This window comes from Mytilus edulis, chromosome 8 (assembly GCF_963676685.1).
Source record: "Mytilus edulis chromosome 8, xbMytEdul2.2, whole genome shotgun sequence".
In the NCBI taxonomy this organism is placed as follows: Eukaryota; Metazoa; Mollusca; class Bivalvia; order Mytilida; family Mytilidae; genus Mytilus; species Mytilus edulis.
The window spans coordinates 85,276,818-85,293,257 of record NC_092351.1 but is presented as its reverse complement, the minus strand read 5'-3'; the positions used below and the strand labels follow the sequence as shown (position 1 = coordinate 85,293,257).

The following is a 16,440-nucleotide window of genomic DNA, read 5'->3' as shown; positions in this document are numbered from 1 at the left end:
AAAATGAATTGTGACTTTTTGTCCTGTGACTTTTTGTCCGTGACTTTTTGTCCGTGACTTTTTGTCCTGTGACTTTCTGTCCTACATTCATTCCTGACTTGGTACAGGCATTTTCTTATGTAGAAAATGGTGGATTGAACCTGGTTTTATAGCTTGCTAAACTTCTCACTTGTATGACAGTTGCGTTAAATTCCATTATATTGTCACCGATGTGTGAACAAAACAAACAGACACAATAGATAAAAATGTCAAAAATAGAGGTACAGCAGTCAACATTGTGTTATCATCTTAATAACAACAACAATTGTAACGAAGAAGCACAAAAAGGCATGCATCAACATTAACATCCTCATTTTGCTTGTATTATACGATTTTATGTATCTATGTAAAATGCACCCTTAAAGGATGGGAGGTTTAAAGTGCTGGGATAAAATTGCGTGTTTGAAATTCGCACAGGTAGAGATGAAATTATTTTGTCGTTCAAAGTATGACGGGATACATAAATACAGTAACGTGAAATAGATATACCAAAAAAAACCCAGATTTAACAGTAAATTAAAGTAATAATAGTAAATAAAATAATAGACTAGTGTGGTTCAAAGTATAACATCAAATGTTTATCACAAAAGACAGACTTAACAGTAAAAGTAATATTAATAAAATAATTTTGTCATTCAAAGTATGACAAGATACATTGGTACAGAGTCACATCATAAAATAATTTTGCCGTTCAAAGTATGATGGGATACATAAGTACAGAGTTACTTCAAATGGATATCTAAAAAAACAGACTTAACAGTAAACGTAATATAAATAAAAGACAAATAAAAGAATAACACGTCATTAAGATGATAAACAACGTCAGTACGCAAAATCTATACTTCAAGACCATCGTGTATTATTTGTGAAGTTGATACGGAATATTTATCAACAAGTTCTTGGTACCTTCTTTACGTTCCGTGACATACTCCTGGTTCGTCAACTTTCTGCTCAGACACTGTTGACGTTTTATCAAGTCTGAGTAGGAGCTGCAAGCTCTTGAATACCGAATAATTTTGGAAATGTATATTCCATATGCAGGTGAAGTTGGTATATTGCTACAAAGGTGGGGGAAATTGATAATTTCAAAATCAACATAGTCTCGTTTGTCATAGATTCTGGTACTGAGATGAGGTAAACGGACAGAAAGTCACAGGACATAAAGTCACAAATTTGGTAGGACAAAAAGTCACAGGACAAAAAGTCACAGGACAAAAAGTCACAGGACAAAAAGTCACAAATAATATGTTGACAATTGTCTGAATATGTAAGAGAAATATCTTGAAATATTTACTTTTTGATACATATATCCATATTAAAATTTAGGAAATGTGTCATTATACTTGAAAAATAATGATTTATTTAGTTTTAATCGTACAAAAGAAAGATTTCTTGGTACCATGAAGCCATTTAAGTGCCAAGCCACTTTGACATTTTGTTTTTAACAATTATTTAATCATCCTTGATATTTTTTGGATAAATTGTGTTTACAAAGTTGGTTTATATACTATAGTTCAAGAAAAATACAAAAATATTTTTGTAGAAATAAGCGTTTTTTATTCAAAGAAAATAATCAGTAAAAATGAATTGTGACTTTTTGTCCTGTGACTTTCTGTCCTACATTCCTGAGATGACTGTGTATGTCAAATTTGAGGTATGAGTCTAAACATGCGGCGGAGGTAGCCGTGTCTGTTGTATCTTTAATTTCTAGTTCTGGTGGATATATTAAAGGGAACCAATCAGAAAAGTTTGGATTGTTAATGGAAAGAACATCATCCATATATCTGAAAGTGAAATTAAATAACCTGGTTTCTTTGAGGGAACATGTTTACTAAGTTTAAAGTTGATCGGACTTCAATTTCATCAAAAACTACTTCGACCATTAACTTTAACCCGAAACGGGACAGACGAACGAACAGGCGAACGGACGGACGAACAGACGGACAGACGGACACCTGGACCTGAACACATAATGCCCATAAATGGGGCATAATAAAAAAGACACAAAAATACATAAATGATGCGATCGAACATACATTGTCATGGAAACACAAAGCAAAAACATACATTTTTAACTGTAATCGAGGAAATTAAAAAAAAAACTGAACAACTAACAGCAAAAGTATTGCATTATTACTTACCTTATCATTTGGTGCCATCATGTACACTCCACAGATTTATGATGAAATGTTGACTATATTATATAATATGTACATTCGTATTTGACTTGTTTGAACTTTTCGTAAGGCCTGTACTAAAACGTTAATTTCCTATTCGGATGAATGCATCCGTTTCCTAACGTAAAATCTAGAACGTGCTTGACAACCTACATGTATCTCAGGGCGAACCTGTTAATTTCGAATCATGCATCCTGTGGCAACAATTCGTTATGTATTTACATGTTAATATCCAATACAACTGTAAGTTTGTAAAGACTGATTTCTAAATATAAATGAAAAGGTGTATAGAAAACTGTGGGTGCTAAGGAGTTAACTTCCTTTCTTTTGCATTCAATTGTTATATCCTCGTAAAACTTTGGGTTTCAGACAACGTTATATAACGTAATAGGCATGTCAGTAGAATACCAGACAACGTTATATAACGTAATAGGTATGTCAGTAGAATACCATATGCACCAAACTATGTACATCTGCCTAGGTGATGAAATAGGATACTAGTAGTTTGCATATCGCAGATTTTAACGTCTTAGGGTCTTATGACTGATGCTAAAATAATAAGCGTTATACACATAGTAGGCACCACAACGACTGGTACGAGTACACAGTTATTTCGTAGTGTATTTCTTTTAGACAATAAATTGAAATACAAAACAAAGTGTGGTGTACTACTTTTGGGACAAACTATTTCAAAATCATACAAAACTTTATCGTTTCTAACTCAAAATATGGACATTTTAAGTTCAGGGGGTCTTTTACAGCTTCGGGTAAAGCTTATTTTTAATCTTCTTCACCTGGACCAAATCACTACTTTACTTTAAAATTCATTAATCATTTTTTTTCACAGTGTAATTTCATCCCCCTACTTATTGTTTGAGGCATAAAACGTGAAGAAATAAATTTGGGAGGGGTATAAAAACAAGTTTGGCAAGTAGCACACTGTCCACACTAGGAAATATATGTGTGGACTACGAAAATCAAGGGATGATAACTGTACATGTGTACTCGAACCTAATAGGTTAGAAATAAATCACCAATCCTAATAAAACGTTATATGATCTTAGCTCAATACGTTATGAGATTGCTTACATAGTTTTAATGCAATGGCATATATATTATAGACTGTATGATAAATTCTATAATCAACATTGCGTGTTAAAATTTGACGTTAACATTGCAAAAATTCAAATATCGACATTTGAGGCTTCAAAAATCAAAATATTACATAGAAATACTTTTTAAATGCCTTAATATATAATATATCATGTATCAAAAGCAAAAAAAATACTCATTTGATCTATCAGATTCAGAATAATTATTCCAAAGTCAAATTTATATGAGCCTATGCCTAAAAATGGAGGTTTTACAATGAGGGGTGACCTTACATAAAGATGTAATATTTTCCAGCAATTTTAAATTTGTGACGTTTTTTGGTTTTATATAATCCTTACATATGCATTTAATGTACTTTAAATGGAAAGAAAAATAACAAATAATATATCATATTAGTTTAAATGGGTCTTATGCCAAGAAAGACTGAAAATAATTTAAGGTCAATTTAGGCCGTAGCACATATTTACATTTAAAAATACATACTGAAGCTATAGGAAATAAAAATGTATGTCTTTTTCATCATTTCTACAACAAATGGAAGTTGTTAACGACCTTGACTGGCTATACAGCCCTCGCACGGTCGGATCGGTGCCCGAAGACGATTGGTGTGCGTTTAAATAATTGTTTGCCATCGGTCAGGAACAGGTGGTGGACGCCATTTTGGAGGTCACCATCTTTGTTTTGTGAGTTCTTTTAGGTTTGTTTACCATTTTGTTGTTATTTCTTTACAACGGCTGCTTTCAGGGCCAGTTTGGTCAGCTTGGCAGCCCGTTTACCTCGATGATGGAGTGCTGGTGGATGAGTCTTGGACATAGTGCTAAAGATGACAGGAAGCGTTATCAGGAGCAAAGCCGTGAGGCAGTGAAATGAAGGTCAATGATCTCACACCTAGGATACATCCCTCGGACGTTAATTGGCATAACACTCCCCCATCTACAATGGGTTTTGGAGTGCATGTGAACTCGGGAATACGCTTACTACAACGTTTACTGTACAGTGTTGGATTGGTTTCTGTCATCTAGTAAGTCGTTGATCATCTAAAAGTAAACCCTCATCGAAGATAGCGGGTAAAGGAGAGCTGGCCCAGCACGTCTGTTCACCTGTAATGGTTGAGACGTGACTGATGGATGGAATGATGTGTTGAATCATTTCTATACTCAGGTTACATGATACAATATATATATGAGTACCAAAGGACTCTTGAATTCAATTTGTTTTGCAGACAGTATGGTCAAATGAAAAGATTTTTCAATTTTTAGTGAAAAACGTGCATGCTCTTTTAGTCGCAATAAACTTATATTTGAAACACTTGCTATCCTACAGAAGAAAAGAAAGATATTATGTGAAATGAAACAGGTACAAAAGACATTATTAAGTGCTTTTTATATAAATTTAGTGAAATCTTTATTATGGACTTCAACTTTTATGTACCAAGCTCCTCACATTTAACTTGATCCAATCAGGACGTTAGACGAGGGTCATTTATACAACACATTTTGCACACATTATCTGAAATAATCATCTTTTCTGTAGTTTCCGAGTTCAAAAATACAACAGGATTAAATTATAGAAACACAAATACTGACACATGAAAACCTGTCAGATAGAAAGAAAGAATGCCACTTATGCATCAAAATTAAAAAAAGCTTTGAAATGCTCATTTTGACCATGTAATGCCAAAATGGGTCATTTTTGCAGCATTTCTATCAAACAAAAGTTTAATGCGTATAGTATCGTGCTACTTGACACATTGAAACCATTTAATCATTAAGGGAAGTTGCCAAAGTACAGATTCTATTTTTCATGATTTCACATGTTAGGTCCGAGTACACAGTTATTTCGTAGTGCATTTCTTTTAGACAATAATTGGAAATAAAAAAAATCAAACCTGCGCTTTTTCAATATATTCTTACAGTGTGGTGTACTACTGTTGGGACAAAATATATCAAAGTTATAGAAAACTTCATCGGCTCTAACTCAAAATATGGCCAATTTTATATTCAGAGGGTGTTAGAATCTTTTACAGCTTCGGATAAAGCTTATTTTTAACCTTTTTAACCTGGACCAAATCACTACTTTACTTTAAAATTCATGAATCGATTTTTTTCAGTGTAATTTTATCTCCCTTTTTGCTATTTGAGGCATAAAACGTGAAAAAATTATTTGATAGGGGCATAAAAAAAAATGGCAAGTAGCACATTATCTACACTAGGGACTATATTTGTGGACAACGAAAATCAAGGAGACGATAACTGTGTACTCGGATATAAAATTTTAATCCTGATATTACCAATGTTTTTTCAACTGATCGGGCGGAGCTTACGTTTTAATTTGCATAAGGAGAGTCTATTTGAAGATGTGTGTGATAAGGATGATTGTCGTTATAATCATTATTGATTTTTAATCACCTATCAGTGTCATCAAAGGAATTTACAAAAAATGACTGGACACTTCATTGATGAGTTTATCCTAAAACATAATATCTATAGATGGACTGGTGTATTATAAGCGAAACAGTTAAACCCCGCCCAGTCAAGTGAAATAAATAGAGTTATATCTATGATGAGTTTTATCTGAACTTGCATTTGTATGTGGGTACTATCTTGTGTGTAGATATTGTAGAGTTACCATGCATGGTTCGATATGAACAAATTTGCACTGAGATAAATGTATATTGACAAGTACTTTTAAACACAACACGGATGCAATATTCAAATAAGACATCAACTTGTACCGTAAAACTGCATGCATTTGGAGAGGTTAATACATCAACATGTAGACAGTATAATAAAACAGTCAATTTTCTATCTTATCATTAATCTGAAGAGGGAATATGATAGGACATAATGATAAAGTAAGTTATCTAGCATTGATTTTGGTGATGTCTGAATACACCACTTAATAAAAATGGAAAGGTATATTTTCTATAAAAAATAATGTCTTGAACGATGGTTAAAAAGAATGGTATACCCTTTGGACAATGTTTTACACAAATTGTAAGATTAAAACTTTTCATTCGAGTTCGAAGAGCTTAACGTTTTTGCAAGATCTAATTAATAAGTGTTCGAAATCTACAAAACAAAGTATTCATATTTTTATATTGATACCAGAATTCTTTATAGAAATATCTCGATTTTTATGACGTGATTGCATTGTTAACAAATATCTAAATGAGAGAAACATGAGTATTAAATTCTATATATAAATAAAAACGGTTATATATACAAATAAATTAACAGTGATTGTACGCTTCTAAAAATGAACAAATTTTACATATTTTAATATCAGCCTAACATTATTACATTGCTTATGCTTCCCTAACCGGAATTGGAATTCATGCTTATGATATTTCATGGCACATACTAGCCTTGCACTATGCAAGACGCGCTAGACCACTCGACCAACTAGGCTCTACTGATAAGTCTTATGTAGACGACACGTCCATCAGGCGTATTAAATAATTAGCCTGGTTCCTTTGATAACTATTATCTTACATAATAAATATTTAATTTTGGGCGATTTGACCCTTCTTAAAATCTAATAATAGGTTTTTAAGATTTTTGTTGGATTTAATAATGTTCGTTTAATGCAAAATTCCCGTTTCTAAAACTGTATTTGCAAAAGCATTTTTTTTTAATTAATGAATTCCTTATGAAAAGTTCTTGTGTTGTACCAATCGATCTGCCATGGACAATATATCATCCATACTGATGCCACGCATAGCTGCCTTGCTAGTTGAGATCATGCGACAAGAATTTGCTCGAAACGATGAAAGGTCGATTCCTGTATCCTTAAATATTTGATATCCAAATCCCTCCAAAAATGGTATTTCAGTAATGGTTTGTTCTTTTGAAGAACACCATTTCATTAATTGTTTTACTGAAGGTAAATTACCATCGATATATAGCAAAACTGAGGATATGGTAGAACGGTGAACACTTAAAGTTCTGTATTGATACCCCTTTGTTTACATCAAAGCCGAAATGGCTACGATATCGGCAAAAGGTACTACAAAGGGATCAATTTCCCTTGAGCCACACCAGCTAGACCACTTAATCCGGGCACTGTCATAAAAAAATCTGGACCCAGATTTCCAAAAACCCAAGTAATAATTCTCTGATTTCCATGGAAATACCAATTAAATTAAATGATCTCCTGAGAGCGTCCACCCTGCTAATTTTGATGTTTTGTTCTGATTCAGTTGGTGTGGCTATTTCGTGTCATACAAAAAAGTGTTGTGACTCATGGAAAGTAACACTTGATAATGTACTGATATCTTAAGTAACAGAGTGTAACAAGCCTGTGATTGCTAAACTGGAGTTATCAGAATTATCAGACTTTTCCTCTTCCGAACTTTCGGTAGACACGTAGTTATTAGACAGAACGGGGAAAAGAATTACCCTTTATGTCTTTGCAGGACTAGAGAAGGGCGTTTACTGCTTTCACTTCCAGCTGAAATATTGATTTAGATGAACATTTGGCCTGTCCGCAAACAGATTTAGTTTCATTAGACTTGTGAAAAGTATCGAACTTAACCACCAATTGCTGAAATCCACATAATGCCTGCTTTCCCAGTCTGCTATAATAGTTTGTTTTTTTGGAATTTAATTAGTAGTAGTAATTGTTAATTGCCTTTGAAGATACTAATAAAAAAACTTAATTGAAAGAGAATTTAAATTTTTTGACACCGCCCCCATCTTGTAAGCAGATACAATTGCTGTTTTATTGAATGTTTATAAAAGTATATTCTTGTTTTGCAGATTTTTATCATAAGAGTGTACTGCCAACATAGCTGGTTTTAGATCTAGCTGATTTTGATGGAGGAACTTCTCCTCGTCTAAACCAAAGCCTACTTATCTGCTCTCTATCTCGACAGCCATTCATCCGACTGTTAAATGGGGTTATGACTGTAGTAACGCTTTCCCGTTTCAAACCCCCAGTTTGTTTACCCACCAATGCAACTCGTTGTGAATTTCTTCGTTTAACTAAATTTGGTGATTGTAAACCCCCCTGGCCGACCTCAGAAACACAAAAAGCAGGGCTTTTGTTTTCATTTTTTGTAAATTGCAATAATGCAGTGGACCTGAGGGCTACTGCAATCCCAAATGGGAGAGACCTTAATTCCATTACCTTTCCACACCATAAAAATGAGGTATTTTGTGTGTTCTTCGCTATTTGAAATGTCAAATAAGCATTCGTTAGGTCTACCTTTACAATTCAATCATTCTTCAAAAGAAGATTTTTCAACAAATGGATTCTCGCCACTTTGAAATGTTCGTAACGTAAAAAGATTGATAGCAGGTTAATGACATCCTATCTTCTCTGGATTCAGAAAAAAATGTGACTAAAATACGAATCCTTTGTCACGAAATAAAATCGAGAATGGAAATGGGGAATGTGCCTTAGAGACAACAACTCGACCACAGAAAAGACAACAGCAGAAGGTTACCAATAAGTTTTCAATGCAGAGAGAAATTCACGCCCCCAGAGGCGTCATTCAGCTGGTCCCTAAACATATATATATATACTAGACTGTTTTATGGCTTTCTTGTTCAAAAGGCTTTTAAATATTTTGCTAATCGATTCCTGATTCTCTTGATTGAAAAAAGGCTTGATTGGGTATTTGGTTTTGGTAAGGTGTTGATAAGAAATCTATCAATATTCCGTTGAAACACTAGATAACTCAAGGGTCTTTTGTTATTGAGTTCCAATTATATAGTAAAAACTTATCAATCGCCCTACAGAAATATAATTTTGATTAATAATGACATTCATTGATAATTGGAATAGGTTTTGCATATGTCTAAAGTTTTCTCTTGACCTAACCGATGTATAGGTTTGCAGGTTTCTTGAACCCTTGGTTGTTCTGAGGTTGGTCTTGGATTTGGTTCTGGGTCTGATTCTGGCGCTGACCATAACTGTTCCTCTGTCAATTTTCTGACTGGTCTCTTCCCTGAAACTTGTCAATGGAAAGCTTGTCTGTCATTCACAGACTATAGGTTATTTGTGGAACCCTGCATACAAAACTGATATTTTTGTTAAAAGCATGAAGTTTACCAGCATGTTTTTTCTTTTTAGAAAACAACAACATTTGCCTTAGTTCTTTGCTGTCACAATAGCCCGTTGTGTTAATTGAACAACATCAGCAGCATCTATACATTGATTACCTTTCTTAATTCGAGTTACTTCAGACCAAAACAAAGGGACAGAGGAACCATAACATCAAGAATGTAATTATTTTACTCATCTTTAGTCTAGTATTCCACTTTCTACCAAAAAATGTTTTTTTTAAATCTATCTGTTCCAAAAGCCATTAACTCTTTTTTGGTACATGATCTTCATGTTTCCGTTTTTGTGTATAATTATAGATGTCAGACCAGCTCTGAAGCCATAAACGTGGGAGGTTTGCTAGCTACAAAACCAGGTTTAACCAACCATTTTTTTTTAAATGTCCTGGACCAAGTCTGGAAATGGTCATTGTAAAATTATAGTTCGTTTCTGTGTGTGTTACAATTCAATGTTTCCTTCAGTTTAAGTTTATAACCCGGATTTTTTTCTCTCAATCGATTTATGAATTACGAACATCGGCATACTACTGTTGCCTTTATCATGTCATATGGTGTTCGTAACCTAAGTCAGTCAGGATATCAAATCTAATTTTTGGTGAAGCAATCGTGATAATCAAATACCGGTATTTTCTCATATTCAGCTTATTCTCATAGTATTGACCCTATTCATTGTTTGCTTTCCTCAATGTGGATGCGTAGTAGTCGTCGGACAACTGGACCAAGAACAGTAAGATTTCTTTGTAATTGAAGACAGTTTCGACGCTAGAGGTACATTTGGTATTTAGAGACAAATATTTTTGCTAATGTGTAACTCTTATTAATGTCACTATTATTGATTCAAGTATGTTCTTATACATCAACCGATTGTGTCTACAAATGGTGTAGTATGTCTATGCTTTGGGATATTTATTGATGATGAAAATTAAAAACAAAATATAAAAAGATGTTTCAAACCCAATTAATCCAGAAAACCATGCTTTATAGAATGTTCAATATAAAATTTTACCAGTAAACACACTCGATGTTTGATACAAACCGTGAATTTTGTATTTCACTTGATTGCTGATCATAAGAACAGCACATTTATGTTTGCCATTTAATCTTAAAATGTGCTGTATTAAATCAATGATATGAGGTATTTTTTTTTTCGTTTTAATGTATATTGGTGTTTCTTCTTCGCCGCTGTTTTTTTTTTTCTTGTTGGCTTTGTTTTCCTTTTATAGTTCATGTGGTTTCCTCGGTTATATTTTGTGGCCTGGGTTTTTTTCTCCTGAATTGATGTATGCGGCTTGAACAGTTATGTACAACTGTTGTCCTCATTTGTGATGGATTTTTAAATTAACCTGAAACTTGACACTAAACGATTGAAATTAATCATCTGTGATAATGGTGAGAGGCATTTTTAAATTCAAAACGTTAACCTGATTATCCTTGGAGTGCCTTCTTTTGTATCATCTTACTTTATACAATCTTATGATTTGACTTTAACAACTGGTCTTGAAAGAACAGAATACTTAACAACAGTTATTTATAGGTCTTTATGCCATTTTGTGCTTATATATTACATATTTGCTTGGTTTTTAGGGATTAATATTAGAACACAATGTTTACTGCTGTACATGTATATTTGCCATGCTTACCTTGTTTTGTGCACGCATCGTTGTCCATATAATTGAACTTGACACGACTGTCATACAAGTGCGATGTTTATCTAGCTATAAAACCAGGTTCAAACCACCATTTTCAAGAAAATGCCCGTATCAAATCGATCAGGAATATGACAGTTATTATCAATTCGTTTGATGTGTTTGAGCTTTTGATTTTGCCATTTTTTCGGGAATTTCCGTTTTTGAATTTTCCTCGTATTTTAGTGATTTCATTTTTTTTTATCAAATTCATCATTAAATTTCTATTTCTAAAGCCACTAACGGAACTGGTATAGGGATTAATTTGAGACCAGCATGTCCAACCCATCTTCTTTTATTTATTATTCATATAATTGCTATAATAGGAATGATGAGACCTAGTTCTGTTACTATTGTACATCAGGTAATGTTGCCTCCGGCAATGCAAACCTCACCTCCTTTTTTAACATTTTTACCTATTATGTGTGTTTGTTTTGTTCACATATCGTTGTCAATATAATGGACTTAATGCGACTGTCGTACAAGTGAATCGTTTAGCTAGCCATAAAACCAGGTTTAAACAACCATTTTGTACTTTACAAAATACCTGTACCAAGTCAGAAATTTTACATTGTTATCATTCGTTTGATGTGTTTGAGCATATGATTATGCCATTTGATTAGGGACTTTTCAGACGAAACGCGCGTCTGGCGTATATATAAAATTTAGCCCTGGTATCTATGATGAGTTTATTCATTTTGAATTTTCTTCAGCAATTTTGTAATTTTTCTTTTCAAATGCTGCATAAAACTACCAGAACTATCATGTATATAGTTCTTACCTTCTGTTGTGCTGACACATTCTAGAACAACAAGCAAAACCAGAACTAAGGTACACATGGTCATTTCAGCATTCGCTTTCATACTATATTATGAAACAAATATTACTAGAATAGCTACAATTCACATATGCATAGTTTCAAAATAAATCAAATTATTAATAAACAAAGAGTTAGAATATTGTTATTAGAATTAAATAGAATAGAACATATCATATTACATAAAATGACCGTTTTATTGCGTTTACGATTTGTTTATCTACTTTTTAGTTGATATGGATAATCATGTATAGAACTATAACTGATTTAACATTTAAACATTGTTAAAATGTCTACTTACATTCAATAAACTTCCAGTTGATCACTAGACCAGAATGGCAACGACGCTAACACTATATTTGTTTGAACGTGTGATTCGCAATATTCATTCGTATCTTACCTCCTATACATTTCTAGAAATATGATTAGTTAAAAGCGTCCTCGTGGGAACAGTGTATATTTAATATTAGGTTAGTTGGGAGGCGGGGTTTATTTCATGCACGGTTAGTAGTGGAGTTACGTCCCTTTATATTCCATATAAGGTAATAAGGAGGCGGGGCTTATTTCATACACGGTTAGTAGTGGTGCTACGTCCCTTTAGAAAAACAAAACAGTACTGAGAAAAAATCTTCAAGGTTTCGACAGACGACGAAAGTGATGATAAAGTGAAATAAATTCATAAACACATTTAAATCTAACAAATTGTCATTGTTGGCATCTGTTTTTGTAGGATCAAAGGAAGTAGTTTCTAAATCATGTTAATGCTGTGGAAAGACCTTTTGTATTTGTTCTGATTATTTTTATTATTTTACTTTCTTTCTTCCGCCAAATATTGTTCCTGCGATAATTTTTTGTTTCGCAATATGTTGCTATGATATTTCTTATATAATATCATACAGTGTATGCCTTTTTAAATTTCACCCTGCTAAGCTGAACAATTCTCTTTGTAAGAGATATCTTCCTATTCACTGTTTATCATCAGTGTACATCTCGAAAAAAAGATATTCTACAAATTGTTCGTTACATCCTCAGGAATTTTTGGCTAATTTGGATCGAAGAAATTCGACCAAATTGTATAAGAGTTATCTATCTTTACACAATAAATTCGTCGTTATGTGTTTTCAACTCATCAATTGTTAACCGTATAACCCTGGATTTTTTTTTTATTTTAAGCCCCTAGGTCCTAACTTAAAAATTGAGGTCAAGGTCAAAGGTCAAGGCCAGTTTCTCAATTGTGACATTTGCTTGTTTATGTATTTTCTCAAACACTTTAAAGCTATATTTAAAAGAACAAGTGCAAAATGTTTGCTTTATTGTAATGAAGATATGTTACATTTGGTCTGAAACAATCCAATGGCATCTTAGAGGAGTAACTGTTCCTGAAATGTTCAATTATAAGGTTAATTGATTATTACTTCAACTTGGTTCATTGTGAAGCCATATGACCTTTTACAAAAGGTTGGGTGACATATAACCTTGAAAAATGACAACCGGAAGTGACCTTGAATAAACCGGAATTAGCCATTTTTGCACTTTTTTCAGAAAAAGTACTCGGAATTCAGATATTTTGTAATTTAGATGCTTGAACTTATCACTCAAGACTAGAAATGACTTTCGATCAACCGGAAATGGCAAATTATCTCCTGATTTAAAGGCAAAAGTATAAAAAAAACTTAATATTTTTGGAATCAGTGTAATAGAAGCTATCATACGAAACTGGAAAAGACACTAAATTCACCGGATGTAGCAAATTATCTCCCTTATTTCACTCAAAAGTATATCAAAACTACTTATGTATCGCATCAGTATAAAGTAACCAGTTTCTTTTCAAAATTTATTTGATGTGGAAAGACCTTCAATTGTTCTCTGAACAATTGGTTTTTAATTTTATCTGACATAGGTTTATATTTGATCATTGTTCAAGGTCGCATTGATGACTTATTGATGCTTACACACACATCATTTAGACTCTGGTTGAAAGTTGTTATAATGCATCTCTTTTTTTTTTGATAAATTCTCCTCATAGGTTTATATTTGATCATTGTTCAAGGTCGCATTGATGACTTATTGATGCTTACACACACATCATTTGGACTCTGGTTGAAAGTTGTTATAATGCATCTCTTTTTTTTTTTGATAAATTCTCCTCCAACAAATAAATAAAATTTCTTTTCAACTTTAAATAACAACAATAAACCTTCGAAAGGCTCGTGTATTATTGAAATGAATTTTAATAACTCAGGCTAATATCAAGCATAATCGATCGCCCAATGTCCGTATCACACTCAGCAATGAATAAACTGTATCGCATCTTTGTGGTTTGTAGTACGTTGACGCGGCCTATATAAATCTGACCCGTACAGCTTTACTACTATTGAATTAAATTTTAATAACTCAGGCTGATATCAAGCTGGATCGATCGTCCAATGTCCGTATCACACTACTGAGCTCTGAATAAAATGGCTTTGTGGCGTTAAGTATGTTGACACGGCCTACGTAAAGGAGTAGGTCCGGTAAGACCCCTTTTTGACCCCAAAATATAGCAGTTTTACAAAATTGTTAAAATGTAAACCTTTAGTTATTTATTGGACAGTAGAATGCTTCTGCTTCATAAAAATGGACTGTTTTTGACAATACAATGCACATATATCAGGTACTAGCACCATTAAGTCATGCTAATTTACTGAAATCTTCACAATTCTAGCATTTTAGTGAAATTTTAGACGGTTTCCGTGTAAAACGGAAGTGTCCGCATTCGTGTTCATCCTTAAGATTGAAATGTAAGTTGTATTTGATGATAATACATAACATATATAAAGGTTGAGGATGAACACGGATGAGGCCACTTTCATTTTTGACATAAACCATCTGAAAAGTGACGTTTTTTTGCATATTTGATAGATTTTTCATATTTCAGCTTGAATCGGAGCGTTTTTAATGATTAAATCAGTTAAAATATTTCACATCAACTAATTGAATTAAATGAAATAGACATTTAAGTGTTTAAAAAGTTGTCAAAATCTTTCGACAGATGAACCTGAAATTTGAGGCCAAAATCGGTCATTACCGGACCTACTCCTTTGGCCCAAACATATTATCGACGTTATAAGGAAAGCACAGGCGTTAATAAGTTTGACACAAACTTATCCTGTTATCTTTCGGTTTGCAGTTGAAAAAAAGAAATACTTATTTTATTAATCAAAATTTACTAATACAAATCAATAATTCAGTAATATGATTGACTTCATATTGATACTGTAAAATAATGCAGCTGGGCACATATGAAGACTACTTTTTTTTTTAAATCGTTCGATGCGCTCACTCGACACAAATTGATCATATTGTATCTTTTATAATATCAATATGCAGACAACCTGCCATTTAGTTCTTTTCACATTTTTACCGATTATGAAACCTATAAAACCTTATATATTTTCTGTGTATTTTTTATGTGAGCTATCGTTTTTTTTTTACTAATGCCAAGGATTTGTTATGTTTTTCATTTTTTAAGTGTTTGTATCATCCACCTTGATTTCATACTTTTTTGTATTTTTTGGAACCAGACAAAATGAAATTGCATGGGCTTGATCACATACGGTACATTTAAATGCATTTAAACTTAACTCACATAGTAGATAGAAATTTTTTAATTGGAAATAATTCAATACTATCATAATTCAGGTAAAATCATATTTATCTTAAAAGGATCCAGATGTGTAAATTAACTTGTATATAAAAATATGTTTACAAAAACAAAATTTAATTACTGATATCTTATTTAACACTATCATAATTCAGGTAAAATCAGATTTATCTTAAGAGGATCCAGATCTGCACTTTAACCGATATATAAAATGATATGTATAATGAACACTAATTGAATTACTGAAATCTAATAGAAGAAAAGCATAATGTTCTATATATTGTGTGATGTCAGATCAGTTGTCATACTCTTTCAAAGCAAAACGCTGATCTTATTAACCAACTCTCGATAATTCTGCTAGGACAGAAATAACCATCATATCCGCTGGTTGTGCCATGTCTACAAAAACAAACGTATGTTAAATTAAAATAACTGCAGCATGAATCTTCAAAAATTGTTTTTGTTTTTTTTCTAAATGATCTCGCTAATTTCTTTATCCTAGTATCCAATAACATTACCATTTAAGATTAATAAAAAAAAACCGATACGATGTACCTATAAAACAGCAAGTGTACTCCGATAGCTTTGGGGAGTGTTTTTTTTTTACAACTCCTTGGTTGATACTGATGGTGGAAGTTTTGTCCGCTTTAAAATCGTCATGCGAGAAGCCAGGAATTTGGAGTTTACAACTTATCATTGAAATGTTCATTTTCTGTAAATTAACTGTTAATTATAAAGTTTAACATAATTCAAAATATAGCAAGTACATTCTGGGATCGATTGCCTTTGTCGTATTTGGAAACACTTTTCGTTATTTTTGGTTTAAATGCAATTCAACTATGAGCTTGACTTTGCCTTCCAATTATATTCATTCTGTTGTACCTGCAGATTACTGTGT

At 32.7% G+C, this 16,440-nt stretch overlaps 1 protein-coding gene across 1 annotated transcript in view; it reads right to left on the bottom strand.

Moving 5' to 3' along the window:
* Positions 1 to 15,422: 15,422 nt before the first annotated feature.
* Positions 15,423 to 16,440, bottom strand: part of LOC139486481 (uncharacterized) — a 67,548-nt gene continuing 66,530 nt past the window's right edge. Inside the window, exon 6 of the mRNA XM_071271373.1 lies at positions 15,423 to 15,941. Coding sequence (XP_071127474.1) covers positions 15,877 to 15,941 — 65 coding nt within the window. The 3' untranslated portion in view covers positions 15,423 to 15,876. The remainder of the gene's footprint in view (positions 15,942 to 16,440) is intronic.